The 11,061-nt window shown below is 39.6% G+C and overlaps 1 protein-coding gene across 1 annotated transcript; it reads left to right on the top strand.

Annotated features, from left to right (window-relative positions):
* The first annotated feature begins 2,513 nt into the window (after positions 1 to 2,513).
* Positions 2,514 to 2,963, top strand: LOC110942671. The gene has a single exon (XM_022184442.1). The coding sequence runs from the start codon at positions 2,514 to 2,516 to the stop codon at positions 2,961 to 2,963; it is 450 nt and encodes a 149-aa protein (XP_022040134.1).
* Positions 2,964 to 11,061: the final 8,098 nt, after the last annotated feature.

The raw sequence follows: 11,061 nt of genomic DNA, 5'->3' as shown, positions 1-11,061 counted from the left end.
TTCGGGTACAAAGCCTTCCTTGGAATGTCCACCAAGTGTGGAATTGAAGGAGCTACCAAAGCACTTGAAATATGCATTCTTGGGGGAGAATGACACCTTACCGGTGATCATTGCTTCCAAATTAAAGGTAGCTCAAGAGGAGGAGTTGTTGCGGGTGTTGAAGGCTAATAAGGCGGCAATTGGATGGACGATAGCCGACTTGAAAGGTATTAGTCCATCCATTGTCATGCACAAAATTATTACAAGTGAAGATGCAAAGCCAACCCGTGAAACGCAAAGAAGGTTGAACCCGAATTTGAGAGATGTGGTGAAGAAAGAGGTTATCAAGTGGTTGGATGCGGGGATTATGTATCCCATCTCGGACAGTGCATGGGTAAGTCCGACCCAGGTAGTGCCTAAAATGGCCGGCATCCAGGTAATAAAAGATGAACAAGGCGAGCAAATTGCCACCCGACCGGTCACCGGGTGGCGAGTTTGCATTGATTATAGAAAATTAAACGCCGCTACCTCAAAGGACCATTTCCTGTTACCCTTCATTAACCAAATAATTGAAAAACTTTCGGGTCAAAAATACTATTGTTTTTTGGATGGGTATTCGGGTTATAACCAAATTGCTATTCACCCTGACGCCCAACACAAAACCACTTTTACATGTCCATATGGTACATTTGCTTTTCGGCGAATGCCATTTGGATTATGTAATGCCCCGGCCACCTTCCAAAGATATATGATGAGTATATTTTCGGACATGGTCGGGGAGTCTCTTGAAGTGTTTATGGATGATTTTTCCATCTTTGGTCCAAGTTTTGACTCTTGTCTTGATGAATTAGAAAAAGTGTTAAAAAGGTGTGTTGAGACAAACTTGGTGCTAAGTTGGGAAAAAAAGTCACTTTATGGTTCAAGAGGGTATTGTGTTGGGTCATGTGATTTCGGACCGGGGAATGGAGGTAGATAAAGCAAAAATTCAGGTAATTTCATCTCTACCCCCACCAAAGAATGTTAAGGGGGTGAGATCAGTTTTAGGACATACGGGATTTTATAGAAGGTTTATTAAAGGTTTTAGTGTAATTACAAAACCTTTATGTAATTTGTTATTGAAAGATGTTCCATTTGATTTTACTAACGAATGTTTGCAAGCATTTCATGTTTTGAAGGAACAGTTGGTGAAAGCTCCTATCCTGCAACCACCGGATTGGTCGAAGCCGTTTGAAATTATGTGTGATGCTACCGACACGACCATTGGAGTGGTTTTGGGTCAAAGAGTTGATAAGAAGCCGGTGGTGATCTATTATGCAAGTAAAACTTTGTCCGAGGCGCAACTGAATTACACCACAACCGAAAAAGAATTATTAGCGGTGGTGTATGCCTTGGACAAGTTTAGATCTTATATTGGGGGAGCAAGGTGATTGTGTATTCGGATCATAGCGTGGGCCGATATTTGATGGAAAAGAAGGATGCAAAGCCCCGGATGATTCGATGGGTGCTTTTGTTGCAAGAGTTTGATTTGGAAATCCAGGACAAAAAGGGTTGTGAAAATGTTGTTGCGGATCACTTGTCCTGAATTCCATTAGAAGGTGTTGATGACCTGAGCGAGATTAATGAACGGTTTCCCGATGAGCAATTTTTGGCCATCTCCACTTTTGTTGCACCTTGGTATGCCCACTATGTGATCTATTTGGCCAAGGGTGCAATTCCAAATCATTGGACGAAGAAGAGAAGACAACAATTTCTAAGCCAAGTCAAACAATACATTTGGGATGAACTGGATCTTTTTAAAATTAGACCCGATCAAGTGATAAGAAGATGTGTTCCCGAAACCGAGGTACTAGAGGTTTTGACCCATGCTCATTCGTCGGCACGTGGAGGGCATTTTAGTGGGAACAAAATGGGTTATCGGGTGTTGTCATGTGGGTTTTATTGGCCCACAATCTTTAAGGATTCTTGCGAGTTCGCTAGAAATTGCATAAATTATCAAAAAGTGGGAAGCATTTTGAAGCGGGATGAAATGCCTTTACAACCAATCTTGATGGTGGAGGTGTTTGATGTTTCGGGAATAGACTTCATGGGTCCTTTCCCAAATTCAAATGGGTTTCTTGTACATATTGGTTGCGGTTGATTACGTCTCGAAATGGATTGAAGCTATCGCTACAAGAACCAATGACCATTCCGTTGTGTGCAAGTTTATGCAATCAAACATTTTCGCTCGTTTCGGTGTACCAAGGGTGATAATTAGTGATGGTGGTTCACACCTTAAAAACTTTAATTTTGGGAAATTGTTGAAAAGATACAATGTGAACCACCGAGTTGCTACACCATATCATCCGCAAACAAGTGGACAAGTTGAAGTGTCCAACCGTCAAATCAAGGAAATTCTCATGAAGACGGTACGAACGGATAGGAAGGATTGGTCAAGTAAACTTGACGATGCGTTGTGGGCATATCGGACAGCCTACAAAACTCCAATTGGTACTACTCCTTACCAGATAGTGTATGTGAAGGGATGTCATCTACCAATGGAGTTAGCACATCGAGCACATTGGGCAATCAAAACTGTTAATGTGGATTATGACGAAGCAGGTCAAGTAAGGAAGTTGCAATTGAGTGAAATTGAGGAGATTAGAGATGAAGCATACGAATGCGCATCCGCATATAAAGACAAATTGAAGAAAGTTCATGATGCAAAGTTAAGAAAGAAGAACTTCGAAGTGGGTCAAAAGGTGTGGTTGTATAATTCAAGGTTGAAAATGTTTGCGGGCAAACTCAAGAGCAAATGGATGGGTCCTTATATCATCCAGAGAGTGGGGAGATTTGGTGATGTCGACATTCAAGATGAGCAAACCAATAAGCAACAAACGATGAACGGGTATCGGCTTAAACTGTATTTGGAAGGCAACGACATCAACAATCTTGAGCTCGACAAAGTGGGTTACATTCTTCGCCCACTTGATGACGAGGAAGTTTGAAAGAGGCCTAGGTTTGGTTGTGTATATATTTAGTTTAGTTTGTTTCGTTTTTTAATACATAGCGTCTCATTTAAAACTTGTGTTCGAAACAAGTGTGGGGAAATTCGTGCGAATTGCTCTAACATAGTGTTGAGGACAACACGGGTTTTTAACGGGGGGTAGGGATATAATTTTCATGTTTTCAAATATTTATAAAAACCATAAAATGCATAAAATTTTGAAAAGCTAAAAAAAAATAATAATAATAATAATAATAAAACATAAAAGTTGAAAAGTGAAAAAATGGCCGAGCTCAAATTGCCCAGTGCCCACCGTAAGCTGCGGTACACGGCGTAGCTTACGGTGGCTGACAACAAAATATTTTTTCTTATGGCACATGTAAACTGCCTTACGGCATATATTTTTTGTCTAGGTTTAGCCGTAACCTACGGCTATCACCGTAGGCTACGGCTATCACCGTAGGCTACGGCGCCGAATGTGTCAAGGGGGGGTGGCTCAAAAGTCGCTGTCGGTTATATAAAAAAATTAATAATATTAATAAAAAACGAATTTAATCATAATAAAATTCATTAAACAAAATCATTAATCCCCATCCACACATCCATTCACATTGATCCCTACCCACACATTCTCTTCTTCTTCTTCTTCATCTTCCTTCTCTAAGAACCCCAACCCACTTTCACCTTCAAAACTCCATATCTTCCTCAAATCCTGACCGAAACCAGTGATTCTTGAATCCATCTTGGGTGAAATTTCACAAGGAATTCAGATATATACTTATATTTCGAAGATTCCTTTGTTTGGTGGTCTGATTTGAGCATAAGGGGGCCGAAATTTTTGGGTTTTTTGTGGGTTTTTGTTAAAACTTGAAGTGTTTGCTAATTTCATCCTCCACAAGGTCAAGGTATGCAATTTCCTTTCATTCTTTGAAGTACATTGCGGTTTGTAAGTTTCCATTCTTGTTTTTGCTTACACACTTGCTTGTAGAAGATAGATGATAGGATTTTGTTGAACTATTGAATGTTTGGGTATAAATGTAGATGATGTCTAGTGAAATTTTTTTTTGGGAAAACTCTAATTTGTATAGACATTATGCCAAATTTTTGTTTGAAAGGATAAATGTTTGGTGTTTATACATCTATACCCATAACATTAAGCAAGTGTGGGGAAGTTTGTGAAGTTGAACTTACATGAATTTTTGTGTGTGGTTTGTAAATGTGTAGGATATGGTGAGAACAAAGGAGAAAGCGGGGGCAAGTTCCTCAAGTCAACCGTAAGGGGAAGCTCAACAGAAAAAGAGGAGATTGGTTCGGGTTGGTGACCCGAACTCAGAAGAGGATGCACCTCCAAGGGGGCCAAAACCGGAGTGGACATCCGGTTCACTACTTGATCAACCCGAGGAATGGAGAGCCGACTTGTTTCACGAACAAATGAATAGTTTACAACAACAAAAAGAAGCATTCATATGTGAAAAAGAGATTCGGGAGGTTGATTTCGGCCCTTTTGGAATAACAGACAAGTTCAAGGCTTTAGGTTAGGAGGCGGCGCTTAAGTGTTATGATAATGAAGTCAAGACCATGTATGATCAGCAAGTTCAAGAATGGATGGCCACGCTTGAATGCCCTCTATTCAAGGCTCCAAGTAAGATGAAACTTATTAGAACGTGTAACGGGGTGAAGGTCGAGATGTCGTATGATTCCTTACGCCGCATTGCCAAGTTTGATAGTCAGCCATCCAATTAGTACATTTATCCAAGTCTCAACGATCTTTATCACCAACCCGAGAAACATCCTCAATGGCAACACATGCTCGACTACCTTTTTCTCCCGAATACTACACATGGGAAGTTGTTGAGGAGGAATTTAAGGATTGAGGTGAAATTAATGCTAGTGTTTTGCACACACAATGTTATTCCACGACGGGGTGATAAGATGGAGGTGAGATTTCAGGAAGTGCCGGTTTTGTATATGTTGATGCATGGGTCACCCATGGTTCCCTTTCGGTTCTTAGTGTTGAACAATATTTGGCTCAGTCGAAATAGTGGCGAGAGAAAAATTGTACCCCATTGCCAATTGATTACGGCATTGTTGAAGAAGTATGGGGCGATTGGAGCTGAGGACAAAGGTTCATACAAAAGGTTTAAGCCATTCGATATTAAACATTTAGGGCCGGGATGGGACTACAAAGAGTAGGAAAGGTACCACAAGTTGAAAACCGATGGGAGAAGGTGGAGAGCGTTGAAGGTGGATGCTCGTCCACTAAGACCGGGTGAGGCCGATGAGCCTGGAACGACTGATGAGGAGGTTAGTGGAGATGATGACTACCGTGAGGACACATTCACGGTTGATGTCCCGATGGGGGGCGCTGGCCCAAGTGGTAGTGTTCATGGAGTAGGAGTACAGTCGGGGTATGTGGGTAGTGCATTTGATTATGCACAACAGCCTTATGATCCCTATTGGGCTCACACGGGGAACATGGGGCAAATTATTGAGCAGAGGCGACCGCTTACTTTTGGTGATTGGTCCGAACCCAATCAAATGCTTTTTGATCAGCAGACTTATATGGGTGCTAGTATGGAGAGAGCTCTTAGACATAGCTATGACATAAATGAGCAATGGAATTGAGCTCATATGTATGCCCACCATGAAGAGATGAACAATCGCTACCTAGATGACCGCTAGAGACGTTTACATGATCAGTGGCATGCGGGCCAAGCACTTGTAGCGGACCCACCAGTTGTGGATTATACCACATTGCCGCCATATGATGGTAGTGTGTCATATCCCACCCCACCATTGCACCATTCTCAATGGGTGGATCCACACACTATGGGTCATTAGCAGGCGAGTCAAGAGGGTGATCGAGGCAGCAGCAGCAGTAGCGGAGCATTTGGGTTTGGAGAATGGAATGACATGATGACTTCCATTTTTGGACCTCCACAGCCAAAGTACTACTAACCAGGTCGTATCTCGTTCCTTTGTATATTTGTGTATATTTTCATGTCTTATGTTTATGGTTAGGAGGTCGGGTGGTGTTTGTGTATTTATGTGATTTATGGGATGTGCTACTGGTGTTGTGTTTTTAATTTTCATTAAAAATAAAAAATACAAAAAGAAATATGTGGTTTGAGAGTATTAGCGAAAGCTAATGTTTTTGGTTAAAAGCGATCTTCCCTTCAAAACCATACATTGGGACAATGTATCCCAAGTGTGGGGATGGGGGGAAATTTTTGAGAATTTTAAAAATTTGTGAAACCAAGCGAAAATTGTTGAAATTTGAACACTTGATATTGTTCCACTTGACACACCGACACCCTTTTCTAGTCATTTCTTGGTGAGTGTTTGAGCCACACATGATTATTAAAGATGCTTTCTTTGTTTTGAGTGGCAGTGTGTGTATTGTGTTAATAGAACTTGTGTACAAATTCTTGTTGAAGCCTAGGATTAGCATGTTTATGGAAATGATAGGGGACTTTTAGGTAGCCTCGTCTGGATGTGTGAGAGTGTGGGAATTGGGGGTTGGACCTCATACGTTACATATATGAGCTTGGTATTGTGAGGGGTGGGGGTTTGGTCTTTAGAAAGCCATGTTTGAGCCTTATACCATTCGGTTGTGACCAAAACCTACTTCCTACAAAACTTTACCTATTGAGATGACCCGGTTTAGGAGATTTAGTATGTAGTGTCGATGTTCTTGTATATATTGTTGAGTTTTTATGTCTAATGTGAAAAAAAGAGAAAAATATGAGAAAAATACAAAAAAGAAGTATTTAGTTTCAATAGTAGTTGAAAAGTTGATGAAGTTGTGTATATAGTTGATGTTTGCTTTGTTTAGTAGGAGAAATAAAAACCGGGTCAAATCAATGAGCTACTTTCACAATCCCACTACTTCTTACCTTTACACATAGCCTCGTTACAACACGTAAGTCCTTTTGATTCATAAGCATGCTAAACACTATTTAGGAGGAGACTTGATTTGTGTACAAGCTTATTGTCGCACATTCACACACGTGCATTGAGTGTTTTAGCATAATGTGCTAATATTTCTTGTCGCCGAGAGTTATTGTGAGGGGCGTGTCTTGTGGTGTGATGAAAGGTTAGTAAAAGGACGATACATTTTAGCTTGGTTTGCATGTTGATCGCTTGTGGTTTTGAAATAGTTTTTGAATGGGTTGCTTGGGACAAGCAACGGGTAAGTGTGGGGATGTGAGGGGTGGTCCGTAGGACAACCCTTAAGGGCCTTAAAGAGATTAAAATCCCATGCTTTGCATGGTTAATTGCTTGAACTTGGTAACCAATAGATGTTTGGATTTGCAGGTGTTAAAGTGCTCAAGATGCGGGTTTTAGGAAGCTTAGATGGATGTTAGAATTTGGCGGAATCAAGAATTGAAGAAATCAAGATTTGATAGAGAAACAAGAAAAAAAGGAACATACGGCGCCGTAGCGCCGTAGGTTACGGTGCCTGGGGTTTTGCATAAAAGTCCGTCGTAGCCTAGTCCTTTGTTGGCGTAATGTTTTAATAACCACCGTAACCTACGGTGAGGACCGTAGGTTACGGCCCTAAGCATTGTCCCGTTGACTTATTTACAGCCGTAAGCTACGACGCTTAACGTAGCTTACGGCGCCGACTGGGGAACTTTTGTAACTTACGCATTAATGGGTCATGTTGATGGGTTTTAATGTTGCTAATCATGGTATTTCGGTTATCAACACCTTAGAGACGAATTTGGCTTGTGCTTGGAGCTTGGAGACTATCTTGAATCATTGTTTTTTCATGTTTTTAACTTGTTTGAAGATCAAGACTTCGTTTATGATGTTTGTTCAAGCCATGAGTGGCTAAACTTGTTATGATTGTCTTTAGTTGAAGGTTTGTAAGACTTTATGCTTTGATTTCCTTATTTCTATAATAACAAACTTCATCTTTATGCTTTGTTTGTTATGGTGTGTGATTAGTTGTTAGTAAATTGTTGATTCTTGTGTTAAACTAGTTTGAAACCATGCGTTCTTGGTGCTGTTGGCAATCGAGATATCATGGGTATAATTAGGCTTGGGTAAGGGTTAATTGATTATCGGGTAACAACCTCATGTTCTAGGAATCTGAGTACTTAGTTCCCTTTCATCACTACAAGTAATCACACATGAACTATGTCTATGTAGTTCTTTCTAGTGGAATGATAGCATAAATGTCAAAGCAAACCGGAAACTAAAGATGATCATTTGTCTCTAAATCGTTTACAACCAACACTTTCATTTTGCAATTAGAATAGTAATCTTAGTTTTAAAAATCAAATCAATCAATCCAACTCTTGAATTTAATTTTATTGCAATTAGTTTAATTCTAGTTAATTTAGATAAACCTTTAATTAACACATATTCCACATACTCCCTGTGTTCGATACCCACTTGCCACTATCTATTTAGTAGTAATTGGATTAAATTTGATTGTGACCACGACATTACGTCAGGGTCCAAGGAGCAGAGCCCCTAGCTGGGTCCAAGGGGCAGAGCCCCTGGATGGGGTCGAGTTGCCAGGTCAGCTTGGAAATTTTTTTTGATTAAACTGCTTCAATAAAAATGCACCCGAAAATTTAATTTTCTAGAAATTGCCTCATTTTTCTGGTTCTGTGAACAACATTTTTTTTTTGAATTTCTGGTTCTGTGAACTTTAATTTTCTGTAAATTTGCCTATGGAAAACTGCATTCGAAGACAGTTTTATGCCATTGTGTTTTAGGACTGCATTCCTGGTTCAGACAATTCACAGACAAAACTATTGTCCTGGTTTAATGCGTTTTTGAGAGAACACATTCTTTGGTGTTTTTATGCCATTGCATGTGACACCTGTGCCTCTGTGACCATCAAACAAATACCAAACCAATGAAATATTGTATTTCATACTTGAGATTTGTATAAATATGTGTATCTTTTGCACATATCAATTCTTGTTCGATTTCAAGCTTTAAATCGCTTTCTGGAAGGTTATACGCGCACTGATGCGCATATATAACCAGTTTAATGCAACGAACACTCCGGAATAGTGAAATAGGCTTAACAAACCTTAAATAACCTTTACATAACTTAGAAATAAGTTTTGGAGGGGTTGGTGTGGCGAAATCAAGTTTATTCGCTTACAGGGAATAATTTTGACAAACTGCGAAAGTATGCCGATTTGTACTGTAACGAACATTCCGGAACATGACCATAAGTTAAACATACCATAAATATCCTTTACATAGCTTAGAAATAGGCTTTGAGGGGTTCGGTGTGCTAAAATAAACTTTTTGGTCATTCAGGGACTAAAAGCGTCAAAAAGTGTATAAGTTTGGATTTTCGCGCATATCTTACGTTCTGAATACATCCGGACATCCAAAATTTTATGTAATCATTAAAATATTTTATTTTAGTGATTGGCATGATAAAATTCCATTCGTCGCTTAATTTGGATCGTTTTTCGCATTCGTTCGTGTTTCGTCGTAATTAACCGAACAACGCAACCGTACGACCAAACGAATCGACATCCGAGATATTTTTGAGCATGTTTCATGTTCCCTATACTTTAAATTCATTTTAGAGCCTTGAAATGGGATTAACGGGGCTTAAACGTGTCAAAAAATGCATTAAAAACCATGTTTTGCACATTGAGGGACCAAAATTGACATTCTGCCATAGTTATCTTAGGAAGGGACCAAAATGAAAAATCTAAATTCCAGCTTGTTCCAGCTGTTCCCCTCATTTGCACATGGTTTTAATGAAAATAGGGGCTCCCATGGTTACACAAAACCATGGGTACATGTGTACGGATGAGATCGAAGCTCGTTTTACGATGAACGATCTTAACGGTTGTGCAAAAACTATATAAACCCCACCCCCTTTGCTCTCAAACTCACATTTGATCTGATTTTCATTCTCTAAGTTGAAGTCTTGCACTTCATACCTGAGAATAAATTGGATCAAACCTCCTTGGACCTTTTGTAAGTCCTCTTTCGTTCTTTTATGCATTTTTAGCGTGAAATACATTGACCAGTTTATGTTCAATACGAAGTTCGTTTGAACTTTATAACGTGAGCGTAATCACGATGGTTTTAGTCTCTTATGACTATACCTACTGATTACCACGTTATCTAGGCATAGTGGCGAGTCGTAGTTTTGGCCAAAATGCGTATTCTTGCGTATTTTGTAACCAAACTACTTTTAGGTATCAAAATTGTTTGTTTTGATACCAAACCTGTTTTCTAACTTTGTTAAACATGTTTTAACATGTTTAGCTCATCACTTTAGGTTTAGTGCTTATGTAGAGTCGTAAGTCAAGCGGTCTAAACAACCGTTTAGACTTTCGAACTAGACCCGTTTGGTCGATCATTAGGATCTGACCAAACATGTTTAGTGACCATAGATGTATAGGGAATAACCTTCCGAGGTTATACCTTATGGTCACTTCGTTTAAGTAGTTGTATGATAGGTAGTTTATATGCCTTAGGTAAATGACCAAAATGCCCTTTTTACGCATAAATTCATTTTAAGCATATGTAACCTAAATTTTCACATCTAAACTAATTAGGTAACATTATTAGACATGTTAAGGCATATATTACTTGTCATAGGAATAGTTAGGCGGTCCGAACGCGTTTTACGCGAACGACGCGTTAAAGTAGCGTAAGCTACCTAAACAGGTCGTAATGGGTCGTAAGCACTTAGGATAGGTTTCCTTTTAGTATGTACGCCTTGTTAAACCCTATCATGTGAGTCCCCACACTGATTTGGTTTACGAGACCTCATTCTATCCGATCTTCCGATTTAGGTCCGGTTTATTTACATAGTTACCTATATTAGGTGCCGTACGATTCTATGATCCCTCTAGCTTTGCTTGGATGTTGTTCAGGACTTCTAAGCACCCTCAAGTGAGTACATAGTCCCCTCTTTTACTGTTTTCAACTGTTTTGGGGTGGAACACATGTGCCTACTTGCTACTTTCATGCTTTCCATGTTTTCATATCATATACTTGCTATGTTCATTAGTACACTATTAGTACATGATTTCATCATGTTTTGCTATGTATGTTCACTTAACATGCTAGCCCATTGTTTTACATTTTGAACTGTT

Source organism: Helianthus annuus, chromosome 11, assembly GCF_002127325.2.
Source record: "Helianthus annuus cultivar XRQ/B chromosome 11, HanXRQr2.0-SUNRISE, whole genome shotgun sequence".
Lineage (NCBI taxonomy): Eukaryota > Viridiplantae > Streptophyta > Magnoliopsida > Asterales > Asteraceae > Helianthus > Helianthus annuus.
Note: the sequence above shows the minus strand (reverse complement) of the source record. Positions and strands in the feature narration are given on the sequence as shown.

What these genes read in the sequence shown, in the direction of transcription:
- LOC110942671 (XM_022184442.1), top strand. Translation starts at nt 2,514, where the DNA reads ATGGAGTTAGCACATCGAGCACATTGGGCAATCAAAACTGTTAATGTG.